Source organism: Balaenoptera borealis (genome assembly GCF_965194805.1).
Source record: "Balaenoptera borealis genome assembly, chromosome: 1".
In the NCBI taxonomy this organism is placed as follows: Eukaryota; Metazoa; Chordata; class Mammalia; order Artiodactyla; family Balaenopteridae; genus Balaenoptera; species Balaenoptera borealis.
The window spans coordinates 193717850-193733263 of NC_138860.1; the positions used below are offsets into that span (position 1 = coordinate 193717850).

The 15414-nt window shown below is 54.9% G+C and overlaps 2 protein-coding genes across 4 annotated transcripts; both read left to right on the top strand.

The window, feature by feature from the left end:
• The first annotated feature begins 389 nt into the window (after positions 1 to 389).
• On the top strand, positions 390 to 3029 carry MRPL20 (mitochondrial ribosomal protein L20). The gene is made up of 4 exons (XM_082343111.1): positions 390 to 563; positions 649 to 759; positions 1418 to 1495; positions 2610 to 3029. Exons 1-4 carry the CDS (start codon positions 477 to 479, stop codon positions 2781 to 2783), a joined length of 450 nt encoding a protein of 149 aa, XP_082199237.1. The 5' UTR covers positions 390 to 476; the 3' UTR covers positions 2784 to 3029.
• A 2841-nt stretch (positions 3030 to 5870) lies between these two features.
• CCNL2 (cyclin L2) lies at positions 5871 to 14208 on the top strand. 3 transcript variants are annotated; one of them, XM_082342876.1, is made up of 12 exons: positions 5871 to 6351; positions 6747 to 6821; positions 7099 to 7208; positions 7983 to 8103; positions 9050 to 9114; positions 11569 to 11668; positions 11856 to 11960; positions 12043 to 12184; positions 12629 to 12740; positions 12826 to 12918; positions 13050 to 13415; positions 14074 to 14208. In XM_082342876.1, exons 1-12 carry the CDS (start codon positions 6058 to 6060, stop codon positions 14186 to 14188), a joined length of 1698 nt encoding a protein of 565 aa, XP_082199002.1. In that variant the 5' UTR covers positions 5871 to 6057; the 3' UTR covers positions 14189 to 14208. The 3 variants fall into 3 exon arrangements, with proteins under 3 accessions (XP_082199002.1, XP_082199003.1, XP_082199004.1); XM_082342877.1 differs by having other exon boundaries at positions 5872 to 6351; positions 13065 to 13415; XM_082342878.1 differs by having other exon boundaries at positions 6246 to 6382.
• The last annotated feature ends 1206 nt before the right edge of the window (positions 14209 to 15414 follow it).

Here is a 15414-nt window from a genome sequence, read left to right on the forward strand (position 1 = left end):
CACCTCAATGAGAAGCCCACGCACCGCAACGAAGACCCAGTGCAACCAAAATAAATAAATAAATTTATTAAAAAAAATAAAGTGCACAGCTCCGCGGCGTAAAGAGGACCAGGGCCCTCGGTGGGAGGCAGCGCTTCTCAGCTCCGCTCCGCAGGACGCCACCCTCGGCGGCCCGCCCTCAAGCTGCCGGGGGGGGGGGGGGGGGGGGGAGGGGGGAGGGGGAGGGGGGAGGGGGGAGGGGGGGACGGGATCCTTTCTTCCACCGCCTAGGCACTGCCCAGCCCCGGCACCGCCCCCTGAGCTCGAGCATGCGCACAGGAGAGGGATAGCGGCGTGGACCCAGGGCGCACGCGCAGTGACCTCCCCCAGGAAGTTCCCCTGGGGGAGGGAGGAGCTGACCCGGAATTGCTGGGTGGGGGGTGGCGGCGGTGGCGCGACGCTCATCTTGGTGAGCAGAGGCGCGGGCTCCGGGCGCCATGGTCTTCCTCACGGCGCAGCTGTGGCTGCGGAACCGCGTCACCGACCGCTACTGGCGGGTCCAGGAGGTGCTGAAGCACGCGCGGGTGAGTATGCCGTGCGCCCCGCGCCCCCGCCTGGCCCGGCGCGCGCGGGCCACGCCGACCGCCTCCTCTCCCGTTTCTTGACCAGCACTTCCGGGGGAGGAAGAATCGGTGCTACCGGCTGGCAGTCAGGGCTGTGACGCGAGCGTTCGTGCAGTGCACCCGAGCCCGCAGGTTGAAGAAGAGGAACCTGCGGATGGTAAGCGCGGCCCGCTCGGCCTCGCCCCGCCGCCCCCGCCTTCCCGAACCCGCGGGGCCTCGCGGCCGCAGGTGGACCGGGCCCGGCGAACCGCTCCTGTGCACGCGGTTCGCGCGCAGCCCCGTGAGCACCGGCTGGGCCCGATGCGGTGTGCGGGTGTCGGGGGCGCGAGGGTGGCAGCGGGTCCGGCGCGGCAGCCTCACACGGAACCTGTTGGACAGATGCACGCAGAGCTTCCCCAGCCCGGCTTCCCCTGCAGCGCTCAGATCTCTCGCTGCGCCTGGAGCGGACGCCGCTGCCTCGCCAGCCTGGCCCTTCTCGAAGCCCCTGCCTCCTCCCCTCCAGGCCTTCACCTCCCTGAAGCTTCCACCTGGACCCTTGCTACGCCCGGAGCTGTGTCTGCCCCAGAATATCTTGCTCATCTTTGTATCCTCCCTCAGCGCCTAAAGATGTGTGTGGAGTTAATGCTTTACAGCCGGCATTTGGATAAAGAGCATCAGCTTTTGCTCACTGTTGTTTGTACTTCAGCCTGAATAGGACACTGACTTTTGTATTTGTTCTTACAAAAATAATCTTTTAGGCCAGTGACAACCTTAGCTGGGAGGTGTGGATGTAACATACAACTGGTTCTTAAGCATCTCAGTGTTTCTCATTTCAGCTCTGGATCAGTCGAGTTACAGCTGCTTCCCAGGAACACGGCCTGAAGTACCCAGCATTCATCCTCAACTTGATTAAGGTATGGTCGAGGATGTGGTCCTGCCGAGACGTTAAACGTCTTAATAACCTGTCCAGTTGCCGTGGTCCAGCAGCGCGGGCAGTGGAGCGTTCACAGCCCAACACTGCTTTCATTCTTGGAGTGGGGTTCTGGTGGGTTCGGGGACTCGCCACACTGGCTCTGCCGCTGCCCTGCTGGTAGCGGAATTGCTAATAGGGTCTGTGGCACCAAGACATAAGCCCTGGTGTTTCCCCATCAAGAGAAAAAGGTAGAAAAACTTGGCTTTAACTTTAAAGTTTAATTTCAAAGTTTTCACACTGAATGAATTCTGGTGAGGTAGCAGATCAAGTTGAATCATAGTCAAAAAGGAGGGAAACATCTTGGCAGGGATAGAGCAAGCATGTGCCACAGAATCTTGGTCACTTGCATCTGGTGAGTATGCTATTCCCTCTGCTTTTGTGTGCATTTAAGTTTTTTCTTAAAAAGCTAGGGGGAATGGGTCCTTGTGCCAGGCCCTGTGTCTGGCACTTTACAAAGATCCTCGGGGTAAGTGTAGGTGCGACACCTCCATTCTACTGATGGGGAACTAGGCTCAAAAGGAGAGAGACTCTGCCCGCAGCACAGGGGTCCCAGGTGGTAGAACAGGACTGACTCCTCCTGCACAGCTGCCTTTGATGCCAGGACACCATCCCCCCTTCTTCCTGCACCCCAGACTCACTGGCACTGTCTGTCCGTTTTCTGTTGCTTCACTCGATAGATGACTTTGGTTCTCTCATGGAAGTAAGGAGTGCCCGGTTTTGATGTTAGTTCCTCTGCTTGTGCCTCACACACCTTTTCTGTGTCTCATTTTTCATCGTTTGTGAAATGGGAATTGTGGTTTCCTTTTCCCAGCTGCCTTAAAGGGTACTCCAGGCCAGAAGTCTGGCTGACAACCCTTGGTTCCCCCCCTGCCCCCTGCCCCTCTTCTCCCATGTCCTGCTTGAACAGGAGTCACCACTCCCTCTCCCCCACTGGTGCTCAAGTGGTGTGTGCTAAGGTGATTCAAATCACAGGGTGCTTAGCCGTGTTCCGAGTCTTCCTGTGTTTCACTGAAATGCATTTCTGATGCTGATACAGGCTCTGATTTTCTTCCCAGTGCCAGGTGGAGCTCAACAGGAAAGTACTTGCAGATCTAGCCATCTACGAACCAAAGACTTTTAAATCTTTGGCTGCTTTGGCCAAAAGGAGGAGACAGGAAGGATTTGCTGCTGCCTTGGGGGACGGGAAGGAGCCCGAAGGCATTTTTTCCAGGGTGGTACAGCACCTCTGAGGGGCATGCTGACACCCACTGCCCTTTGAGGCGGAGCATCTTAGGAAAAGTTTTTTTTTTCCCTCATGTGATGATTATACTAAAATAGGGACTAAGATTTGTCAACAGTGAGTAAGTTTGATTTGCATTTGTGTTAATTTACATTTCAGTAACAGGCCTGAGAGAAAAGGCCTTATCTTGCCTCTTTTGGCACGGGTTCAGAAATCTCACATGGATTGTGTAAATAAAGTTTGTGTGGAACGCAAACGCAACGTTGAGAGTTGCGTTCTTTGGCACAGACACCTTGGGTGGGCTCTGCCTGAGTGCCCGTGTGCTGGGTGGTAACTAGGGCAAGGCTTTCCCTAGGAACCCTAGATCCTTCTGCAGGCTGGGGGGTGGCGCCAGGCCCTGCTGGTGCTTGACCTCCCCCTCCCCCTCCTCTGGTTTCCAGCAGGGACTCCCTGGCTCAGCTCTTCAGCCACTGAGCACCAGCTGGTCTCCCTCACTCCCCAGACCAGCAGGCAGGGTGGCTGTCCGGGTCCTGGGCTCACCTTAGCCCCCCGCAGGCAGGGTGACCATCAAATCACCTGGGGAGCCTTAATGTGAGGGTTTCGGCCCCTCCCCCAAATACCTGACTTTATTAGTTCCGGAGTCAAGCCCAGAAATCTCTGAGGGCCGCCTCACAGCAGGTCTGCCAGCCCTGCGCTTCCCCTTCCCGTACAGCCCCGTCCTCCCCCGTCCTCCCCCTCTGAGCACTCCCACGCAGAGGCGTCCACCCTCCTCTCGGGCTGGAAGGGAACTTGTGTGCCCCTCTGGCTCAGGAACAGGGCCTCCCCTTGGCCTTCTCCGGGAGCCTCGTCTGCATTCTGAGCCCCCTCCAGCTCTGGCCTCCTGTCACTGGGTCTGTGAGCAGCTCTGCCACGCCCCGACAGCTCTCACCAAAGCCGTCTCCTGGTCCCCAAGTCCAAGGGACACAGTCAGCCCTTGCCCCAGAGGACCATGCGCTCCCTTCCCTCCAGGACTCTGCCCTCCTTCCCTCCCGCACACGCTGTGCTCTAGGAGAGCTCTTCAGGCCCACGAGAGCAGTCGCTGTCTGCTTGCTGGTGACCCCTGCATTTACCTGGCAATGCCCGCACTCCGAACCCCCATGCTGGGCCCTGTGGCGATGCCGTCCCCCACTCTTTGCCAGCCCTGCCCTGGAAGTCACCCCCCTCAGACACCCACCTCCAGCTCAGTACGGAGCCGGTCAAATCTTTTCACTCTGCCCACTTTCCTCCATCCTCATGCAGGTGAACATCTCTTCCAGCTGCAATAACTGCTCTGGCTTCTTAAGAGGCCCCTCCTCCTGGCCCTTGTCGCTGTGTCCAAACATGGCCACTGGACCAAGCACTTGGAGGCGGGTGGCTGAGTCCTGTTCTGCCATGCCGAGTGCAGTGCCTGACTACGCACCTTGTCAGAAAATGGCTCTTATTGAAAACAACAGGGTGGAGGATACAAAGAGCTCTCTGGCGGGGCAGACCAAGTTCTGTGCAAGATGCACTGCTGTGAAGGAGCTGCCTTCTCTTCGTTCATCTTGATAAAGGCAGGTGGGGACGTGGCAGACAGCTGTGGGCTGTTCCTGGCACCCCTGCCCTGGCCACAGAACCAGGTTTCCCTTTGTGCTGTGGCCATGTCCCCAGCTCCAGAGTCTGGCCCTGACTGTCTAGAGCCATCAGCTTTTCCCTCTCCTCTGGCCAATCACTGTTAGGGGATGGACAGGCAGCCCAGGCAGGCCCACGAGAAACAAGTTGTTTCCTGGGGTTTCCTTTCCTGGACAGTGTGCTGCTGTGGCCCGCAGAGAGGAAACCTCCCTGAGCTGCCGGCTGGGGTAGGGGAGGTGGGGCACTAGCCATGTTGCCCACGGAGGTGAAGAGAAGACAGGACACTGGCACTTAGTTCGCACAGGTCTGAGCTGCAGGATCAAGTCTCAGCAGGAGTGAAAGTCAATGTCAACCACTGGGTTTGGGCAGGATTGAGTTGGGTGCAATCACTGGCAGCTCCCAAGTGTTTGAACCTGCCCCCACCGAGGCTCCTACCCTGCAATCTCCTCTCCAACCTGCCCCCCACCCCAAGCTCCCCCTCACCCAGTCTTGCTTTCCCATCATCCTCACACAGGTTCTTTCACTGGTCCTGGTGAAAGTTTGGGACAACTGTTCAGCAACGGATAACTAGATAACTCAGATGCTGTCGCAGCTGAGGCGAGAGCAACACTGCTGTCCGGTGACGTAAAAACCACCAGAAGCTGGCGGTCACTAATCCCGAGAGCGCCTGGTACAACAGATGAGGAAATGGAGGGTCAAACCCCTGGATGGCTCCCCGCTGTTGGCAGGATAAAGTCCAAGCCCCTTCCCATGGCCCCCGGGGCATCCCAACCTGGCTCCTTTCCTCCCAACCCTGGGGGAACTCATGCCTCTTGCAACTTCGTAGCTGCTGTAGATTTGTAGAAACATCGAATTAAACGTTTACAGCTACCCTCTCTCTCCTCTCTGGACTCAGCTCTGAAGGCGAGAACTTTGGGAATCTGTCGTTAATACCTGTACCCCAAAACGTGGACTCAGTAAAGGCTAGAGAGTAATTGATCGCGCCGGCGGCCACAAATTAACTCAGGGAAACAGCATCTCGTTGCTGCTGGGCGTGGGCTGGAGGACAACTTACTAGCGCGTGCGCCCATCCTTTCAGGTCGGGGGCTTCGGAAACCTCCGACAGCTCCATTCAAGCCCTGGACCACTGGCCCGAAGGACGCAATCCAGGCGGAAGGAGAGCCGCCCCCCGGCCCCGCCGCGCGGGCCCTCGGGGCAGGGGGCGTCCCGCCTGGCCCTGCCCACCCGGGGTCGCCCCCGGGCCCCCTGAGCCCCCTCAGCACCCGCCAGGCCCCTAAGGAGCCTGGGGCTGCGGTGGGAACCTAGAGAGCTCCCGGGTCTTTGCGCGGACTGCACGGCCAGACCGGGGCGGTTAGCCCATAAAACGTGCCCGGGGCTGGCAGCTCCGACTAGTGCTTCCGGGTCGTGGCCGAGACCGCGGTCTAGCCCGGCGCCGCAGGGCCTCTTGGGTAACGAGCCCGCTCCCGCCCGCGCCGGGTTCCGGCGTCCGCCGCGCCGCTGACGGATAGGCGGCCAAGCCAGTCGCAGCAAGGGGGCGCCGGGCGGCCCGCCGGGCGAACCAATGGCACGCGGCGGGGCGGGGCGGTCGCGGCCGTAGTGCGTCGCGGGGAGCCGCCCTGCCGGGAAGGAGCCCGAGAGAGAGTCGGCGGCACAAAATGGCGGCGGCGACGGCGACGGCCGGGGCCGGGGCTCAGGGGCCGGCGACCCCCGCGGCAGCGGCCGGCACGCCGGGCTGCGGTGGCACAGCCCCCGGGTCGCAGGGGGTGCTGATCGGGGACCGGCTGTACTCCGGGGTGCTCATCACGCTGGAGAACTGCCTCCTGCCGGACGACAAGCTCCGCTTCACGCCGTCCATGTCGAGTGGCCTCGACACTGACACGGAGACCGACCTCCGCGTGGTGGGCTGCGAGCTCATCCAGGCGGCCGGCATCCTGCTCCGCCTGCCGCAGGTGAGGGAGCGGCCGCGAGCCTCGGGCCGAGGTAACCGCCGCACTGGCGCCGGGAAGGCTGCCGGGCCCTTTGTTGGCGGGGGGGCCTTATCCGGAGCCCGCTCCGTGTCTCCGCCCGGCACCCGGGCGCAGCGCCGATCCCCTCTTCGGACCCCGACCCCGCTGCTTGTTCCCACCTGGCCCCGGGCCCACCGGCCGACCCAGGCCCAGGGCGTCCCCGCTGCCGCCCACCGGAGGTGATGAGGGAGGCGAGGCAGCGGGACTCGAAGAGCCTTTGTGGACGCGGAAACATTTTAGTTTTTGGTTCTTTGTTAGGAGTCTCGTGAAACCTAATAATTTAACTTTGAGACCCTTGAATTGGGTTTTGAAAAGGATGGAATCTTTCTCTTGTGCAGGTGGCCATGGCTACCGGGCAGGTGTTGTTCCAGCGGTTCTTCTACACCAAGTCCTTTGTGAAGCATTCCATGGAGGTGAGGCTTTCTTCCGTCTTTCTTTCCCCCAGAAATGTGTTGACAGGAAACCTGGGTTTGTTGCGTTGCCCGTTGCTCAGAGGAACGAGTACTTGTCTTCCAGTTGCAGCGCTGTACTTGGGGGGTTGGGAAGCCCCCTGTACTGCAGAGGGGTTTTTTCCAAGTGGCCTTTTTCTCAGGGTGCACCCCCTCTGCTCTTAACCGCCGTTCTTTAGCTGTTGGAGACTACTGTCGTCCTTGGAACAAACATCTCTGTGTTGCATCGCTTACGTTTCAGCACGTGTCAATGGCCTGTGTTCACCTGGCCTCCAAGATAGAAGAGGCTCCAAGACGGATACGGGACGTCATCAACGTGTTTCATCGCCTTCGACACCTGAGAGAGAAAAAGTGAGTCTTTATCAGACCTGTCGTAGATATCCGTGTCTGTTTTCATGGTTATTCGGTTCCATTAACGTTTCTGAAACAAGGTGTAGGGGGTGAGGTTTTAAACCTGTGCCCAGGAGGAGGCCTGGTGCCTGGGGGTGGGGGTGTACCCAGCAGATGCTGTTTAATCAATGAAGGAACCACAGTCAGGAGGACAGGGCGCTGTGGCTGTAGTTCGGCTGGCCGTGGTTTCGTGGTTTGCCCACGTCAGCCTGAATGCTCTAGAACTGGGTTCTCAGCCTCAGCACTGTTTACATTTTGGGCTGGATGATTCTTTGCCGTGGGGACTGTCGTGTGCATTGCAGGATCTTTAGAAGCATCCTTGGCCCAGGCTTTCCAACGCTCCAGCTAATGGAGGGCCTTTGTAAAATACAGCCTTGGCTGTTTAAACGCCATGCTTCTGTTGGTGTTTTGGTTTTCCCTTCATCCTCAATACATCCGCTTGTATCTTGAGGCGGATGGAGGACGTGTAGTCCTTGGGCCATGAGATCGTGAGACCCTCCACTCTGTTCAGTCGGCGTTTATCATCCGTAAAGAAAACAGGGAGAGGGTCGTTGAGGCGGGGTGAGTAGGTCAGCGCTGGGGTTTGAGGAAAACTGTGTGGTTTTGTTACTTACAGGAAGCAAACTTCCTGACTCTGTATCGTGTTTATGGTAGATTGTCACTGTTTGGGGGTAACCGTGGGATTTGATAGGCTTTATTTGAGCCTTATGCAGATCGTGTGCTTTGTATTTGTAGAAAACCTGTGCCTCTACTGTTGGATCAAGATTATGTTAACTTAAAGAATCAAATTATAAAGGCGGAAAGGCGAGTTCTCAAAGAGTTGGGTTTCTGCGTCCATGTGAAGCACCCTCACAAGGTGGGTATGAGGCCCAGCTGCCACGTGAGCCCACCAGAGTCATTGCTTCATTCTCACCTAGATTGGAAACGGAAAAGGATTAAATGTGTCCCTGATTTGATTTTCCAGTTTTTATCTATAATTGGAAAATAACTCTTTTCTTATTAGCCTTTTTGTATTGCATTTATTTTAATAGTATGTTTTTAAAAGTTTTGGAAATTGCATCTTTTAAGTTTGAACTTTCAAAAATGGTGATGAACTTGTAAAAATGAAATATGTCAGTTTACTTTTTCTGTTTCAACAGCTCTTTTTCTAAAGCTGCTTTAGTAATAACCTTATTTTCTTTTATGGGGCAATTGGAAGAATTCTGAACCCTTTATTTGGAGATGAACGAAAGCTATTTTGCAGTGTGTATCAGTTGAGCATACGATACCACGTATATCTTCTATGTTACACTCAAACGTGAAGAGTGCTATTTTCATCTCTGTTTCCATCTTTTTTTTACTCGGGGTTTCCTCATATCTTCTCTCGTTTGATTTTCTGGCATTAGTTCAGAATCTCGGTAGATTACTCACCATAGATTTAAGAACTTTTTCTTCATTTGCTGAAAGTATTTTCACACCACGTTTTGTGTAAGTTGGTGACTGGGGTACAGAAGCGTTCAGGGCAGGCTAATGTCACTGGTGGAGAGTGTGTCGAAGACGAGAATGAGCCTCAGCCCTGTCCTGGCCGAGACAGACGTGGGTGCAGCTAGGTCCGCGCGCGCGTTCGTGGCACCTGGCTGCAAAAGCAGGCAGCCGGCGCGCCAGCAGAAACCCCCCTCCAGCTGAGCCGTGCATGGGGTGTGTGCCCAGGAGCCACCCTGGCATCTCGCACAAGGCTCTCGTTTGCTGCATGGATGCCTTCAAGATCTGAATTCTGCGTTCTCAAGGTGCGTGGTAATAACTGCCTGACCCATATCTTCCAGATAATCGTTATGTACCTTCAGGTGTTAGAGTGTGAGCGTAACCGACACCTGGTCCAGACCTCATGGTGAGTTGGCCTTCCTTGTTTTATGAGACCAGCCAGGGCAGTGCAGGAGTATGTTGATTTGAGGCACTTGGGCAGTGGGTAGTCGGTCCCATGACTTGGTTGTGGGCTGGAGTTGTCTGAGTGCCCAGTGTTCCTGCCATGTAAATTCCAGCCAGACTCCCCAGATATCAGGCACTGGTGGAACGGTAAGGTGGCCCGTACCCGCCCTGCCCCTGGAGGAGGGCAGTCACTGGGCTGCCCTTTGGGGGCTGTGGACTTGGCACGTCGGGGTCTTTACCGCAGCTGCCAGCGTGGACTTAGAGGTTCACGGTAGCGTGAACTTGCTTCTGACTGCCTCGGTTAAGGGAATCCTATGGGAGGAAGAGGGGGTGTAAAGCCTTTCTACAATCTGGGGACTGATTTTAACAATGCATTTGCTAGAAGTGAAGCCTGAAGTAACGGTTCAGAGCTGGGTGCTTTCCCACAGAGTGAAGTGTGTAAGGGTCATATTTTTGCTGCCTGAATTGTCTGGTGCTGTGCTGTGTCTAATGGAGAACCTATTTTGACTTTTCTTTTCTGTACTCTTTCAATCAAAGGGTAGCCTCTGAGGGTAAGTGACTAAGACTTCTCCTCTCCTGTCCAAGCGCTTCGGTGCAGGGACAGCGGCCGTCCTCAGCCAATCCAGTGCAGGCTCTCCGCCGAAGGCTGGCTCTAGATGGTGGTATGCGCACGATAGTCTAGTGCTGGCCCACTGCTGCTGTGGTTCTCTGACGATTGTGCTTCTTGTTAATCCTCTGTCGTGCTTGGTAATTGTATTGATAAGAGTTGATAATTGTCTTGACATGAATTTTGTCCATTTGAAACTGCCCTACCTGTGCAATAAAGATGCAGTACCTTTCTCTTAAAAAAAAATGGGAAGCTGTGAAAACTGGCTGGTGGGAGTTCAGACTAGTGTGGGATGGTGTTTTTATTTCTGAAAGTCCTAGAGTTGCTTTTTCAGCACTAAGTGTTGACACAGTCTAGTAAAAGGTGTGCATCTTTAAATCATTCCATGGACACTTTTTATATTGTAACTTATTTCAAAAATAGCAGTTAAGTTTAAATGTATGTTTTGAGGACTTCATTTGTTTTTTTTTTAGGACGTAAGAGTTAACGGTTTAATAATATTATCACTGTCCGAGTACTAAAGGTTTTCTTATTAGAACCAAAAAAGTTACTGACGGTTATGTTTAGCAAATGTTTGAACCGTTTACTTGCAACTCTCGGGACATGTGGCCTTGGCTCCATCACACAGGCTTTTCCTTGGTCCCCTCTGGGTGCCTGGAGCGAGAGCTTCAGAGCCAGGTGCTGCTAGTGGGCAGATGGAGAATTTATCACTGAGGAATTTCTCCGTGGGTTTGTAGGTCACCTTCTCCAGGATTTCGGGCAGAGATAACCAGGGTGGGGGGTGCATCAGTCAGACCCCAGCACAACTTGGCTCCCCTTTGGATGGAGCCTGGTACCACTGGGGGATGTTACGAGCACTAAATACGTGACCTGTGCAACTGTTTTCTTGTGAATTTAATCTTTTGTTTTTGCAATGTTGATAAAGTTAAGGTGAGATCTGATTTTTGGTCTTTTAAATCTTAGAGAAATATATCTAAATGAAAATGTTGAAAATGTAGCCAATGTCAAAACTCTTTAATTTTTTTAAAAAATGCAAATGTTTTGTATTTTTATATCTTTTAAAATGTGATAAAGTTTTAAAAATGTCCTGATTGTGATGAAACTTGTAGTATTTTGTTGCTTTTATCTGATTTTATGAATGTTCATTTTAAGACTCCTTGTTGAAATGGGACAGTTTGGAAACGGTTCTTTGATAAGCCTGAGAAGAGGATTTCCCTTGGGGCGCTGAGCCCTCTGCATGACGTTCCCATACACCCAAGGGCGTTTTCCCCCCTTTTCAAGTGGACTCCCGTGTGGAAGAAGCCACGCCGTGAGCACCTCTCCCCGGAAAAGGAGCGCAAGAGGACGACTTGTCTCAGAAAGGCCCTCGCAGGCTTTGTGCTGAGCCCATTCATTTGAGTTTGCATGTTTCTCTGCACTATGGATTTTGAGCATTTAGGTTTCCTTAATCAGATACGTTGAACTGCCACAGTAGACGTCTTTCTGAGGCACTGTGTTTTGCATGAGAGCAGGCCAAAGGTTGAGAGGGAAAAGTAAAGTTAAAGTTGGTTCTCTTTCATAGCAACACGTATTGTCTGACATTCAGCCAGCTTTAAAAATTTTTTTCAGTTATTTCCCTGTCTTCCTGTCCTGTATTCAGAAGAAGCAGCTAGACCGTTTCTCCATGAACTTGTGAGATTCACAGGACTGTCTAGCTCTAAGTCCTGGCAGTAGACTACTTAGCGGAGCAGTGACTTGACTTAGACAGTGCAGACAGGTGTTGTGCGCGTTGCCGTGGGTGTTGCAATTCTTCCTGCGTTTGCTTTTCAGGAATTACATGAATGATAGCCTTCGCACAGACGTTTTTGTGAGGTTCCAGCCTGAGAGCATCGCCTGTGCCTGCATCTATCTTGCTGCCCGGACGCTGGAGGTCAGTGCTGGGCCACCCCGGGGGATTCACCGACCCCAGTGAACTTCTGCGTACTGTGCTTCAAATTATGCTCGTTGGAGCCAGTAAAAAGCCTACTTGCTGGTGACCAGCAGGCTTGTTTTTATTGCCCTGAGAATCTTGTCAGCAATGAAGAAAAGTATAATGGTGATGACTTTTGTGTTTACAGATCCCTTTGCCCAATCGTCCCCATTGGTTTCTTTTGTTTGGAGCAACTGAAGAAGAGATTCAAGAAATCTGCTTAAAAATTCTGCAGCTATATACTCGGAAAAAGGTTCTGTGTCTTTTCACGTCACGTGTGCCTCTGTGTTTGACTGGAAGAATCTGGTCTGAATCCTGCCCTCTGGCTTTTCTAGGTTGACCTGACCCACCTGGAAGGTGAAGTGGAGAAGCGCAGGTACGCCCTCGACGAGGCAAAGGCACAAGCCAAGGGCCTGTTGTCCGGCGGCACCCAGGTGCTGGAGAGCGCGTCGCGGTTCTCACCTGCCCCCAAGCCGGGTGAGCGTCAGGGCGCGCGTGTGCTCCTCTCAGGGGTGGCCCTCTCCTCCAGATTTCTCTTAGAATCACGTCTGCAGCTAGTCTGAGCACTCCGGGGGGCTCCTATGAAGTCTGTTTTTCTGTTTTCATTAGGAAGGGATATGGACAGGGTCCTGAAATGGCTGTTTACCCAGCCTAGCCAAATAGTTTGATGAAAATCTCATAAATCTGGAGCAGTAGACCATGTTGTCAGATCCTAGAGTTAAGCATGACGCCTGTCCCCGGTCCTGGAGGCAAGGCGAGCAGGACAGGTGACCTTCCTGCGTCTGGTGGTTCCGAGCCCGGCGGGGAGCAGGGAGTCACGGTCGGCAGCGGCAGTCCTGTGGGAGAGGCCCCACCTTGCTTGGCTGACCCGTTTCTCAGCAGAACAGCTGTCGGGTTGTAACTTCTCATACTTGATTCTAGCGGAGTCCCCCAAGGAAGGCCAAGGAGACAAGCCTTCCCCACTCTCTGTGAAGAACGCCAGGAGGAAAGTGGAGGGCGTGAAGAGAGCCAAGGCCGACAGCCCGGTGAACGGGTGAGTGTCCGCGTGCCCCGACAGGCTGCTGGGGTTGGCTGCAGAGACGTGGGGTCTGAAACTCTGCTCTCCGCCCTGTTCTCAGCTTGCCGAGGGGGCGAGGGGCTCGAAGTCGGAGTGGGAGTCACGAGCAGAGTTACTCCAGGTCCCCGTCGCCATCCGCTTCTCCTAAGAGAAGGTGTGTGCCGCTTGGGGCGCTTGGGGCTGCACCTGGCAGGGTGGGTGTCTTCCCTGGGAGGTGGTGTGGCCTCTCCTCAGGACAGTTGCTCCTGACCCAGAGGTGGTCGGGGTGGGCGGTCACCCGCCCAGTGGTCTCCTTCACAGGAAAAGCGACAGCGGCTCTACGTCTGGCGGGTCCAAGTCACAGAGCCGCTCGCGGAGCCGGAGTGACTCCCCACCCAGACAGGCCCATCGGGGCGCTCCCTACAAAGGCTCCAAGGTAAGGAGCTACCGGAGGTCCAAGGACTGCAAGTACTCCGCCCAGAAGCCACACAAGTCTCGGAGCCGGAGCTCCTCCCGCTCTCGGAGCCGCTCACGGGAACGGGCAGATAATTCTGGAAAATACAAGAAGAAAAGTCATTACTGTAGAGACCAGCGACGGGAGCGTTCTCGGTCGTACGAGCGAGCGGGCCATCGCTACGAGCGGGACCACCCTGGGCACAGCAGGCACCGGAGGTGAGGGCGGGGTCCCTGAAGGTCTGCCCTTTGGCCCTCGGCATGCTCACCTCGGCCACTGGCCCTTGGGCCTGACTCTTTCTGGAAATGGTTGTTGACTCGGGACCGTGTGATGAATTTGGAGATGGAATGGAGAGGCCAGCAAGCCGCCCTTTAGTGTGGCCCGGGCCTAGCTCACCCCAGCCCGCCTCAGCAGCAGCCCTGCTGGTTGCAAAGGCCGGGCGCGCACGTCCCGGTGGCGTGGCTTGGTGCTACGACAGGCTGTCTCTTCACTTCCGTTCCGATACTCAATTACGTTAAACCAAGACAATGACTTTTCGAACCTTTGCCTATATTAGGTTGTACTTATGTCCGTATTTTGCAATGTTTCACTATGAGAAAATGGCCTTAACAGCCCCTCGCTCTCTGTCCACGTTGTAAATAAACATGTGTTTAATACAAGTTAAAGCTATATATGAAAACTCAGAACTTGAATTCTGTCAGCTTAAAACTTGTGTAGAGAATTCTGATTTTTAAAATGTGAAGGTATTTAGATCTGTGTTGAAAGTCGTATATTTTTATCTGTGCAATGCTGAGTGCAGGCCACCAGCTCCTAAATAGAGAAGTTTCCTATATATGCATTTTATGTGGTTAAATAAACACAATTCTCTCTACTCAGGTTATTTGGAACGTTGAAGGATTTGTGGTTTGTCAACGTGCGTGCTTGCTCCTGTGCACAGCCGGCAGTACCGGTTCTAGCGGTACGTCTGCGCTGCCGCCTCTCATCTCATTAAAGCGTTGGGTTTTGTATTGAGTTTTGTGCACCTGCTCTTCTGTGAGGGCTCGTGAGGAGTCTGAGCTGTCTGCTGCTGGGGGGGTAGAGGGAGGGTTTGAAAAGGACACAATGGTCTGGAGTCCCCTTGTGCCTGAGGGACATTGGTTTGTAATGCGCTGCAGGTTTTGTCAGGCTGGCGGCAGCCAGGAACAAGGACCCCAGAGGAGCATCACCCCGGAGGGGTCCTCCGTCAGAGTGGGTGGCGGGCGAGTAGACAGGTTGGTGGTGCAGGTGAGCAGGATGGGCGTCGGGCCTGTCTCTGGGTGCTGCGTGTGCTCTGTGCGGATCGAGGGCTGTTGGGGGGCCTGTCCTATGCCCCGTGTTGGCTCTCCCCAGACCAGCACTAATGTGCGGGTGGGAGGCGTGGCCTTCCTGGAGCCAGTGGGCCTGGCGAAAGGTGCTTGAAGTCAGTACAGCCAAGAAGGTGTGAAAGCGGCAGGGTCAACGCCCAGGGTGCAGGCGGCTCACTCATGAGCAAACCACAAAAGCCTGGGGAGGCCGTGCAGCTGGAGGGAGGGGTGGGCTCCAGGACGTGTTCAGAGACCTTCCGACCTGGGAACCGGAAGCAGTCCCTTGGGCGGAAGGGTGTCTGTCCTCTGGTGACTCAGTTACGGAGCTGGGCCGGGAGCCTACGGTTTCTGCCTTCCTACTGGCTTATCGTCCACTCCCTGCTTAGCCAGGTTGGGGCCTGGGGGTGTCCAAGCCTGGCCATTTCCTGCCTAAGCCTCACTGGAAGACCCTCCTACAGGGCAAGCCTCCCAGTAGAGCCAATGGGGCTCCCCACATCCCAGTGCCAGCAGGAGCCCCCGCACGTCCATTCTTGAGATCCTGCCATCCTAGCCAACCTCAGCGAGGACAACGGAGCCTTTCTGGACTAGATGGGTGAAGTGGTGCCCTCGGAGCCCCCTACCCTGAGGAGCAACACTGGGTCTTAGCCAAACACCATGCTCCACGGAGGCTGCTTTTGGTTTTCGGACAAAAACTTCCCATGGGCACAGGATGGGAGCTTGTTTGCTTTGAGGAAGGAAAAAACACTCCACCTATGCAAAAAGCGTCGTACTATCCATCCCGCGTTAGACGCGGGGCCTCCTCCGCTTATCCAGACTGGCAGAGACAGGAGGCTGCAAGCCAAAGGGATGGGGCGGCGGGTCCAAGACCCTCGAGTCCTTCCTTACGGCGCCCCGG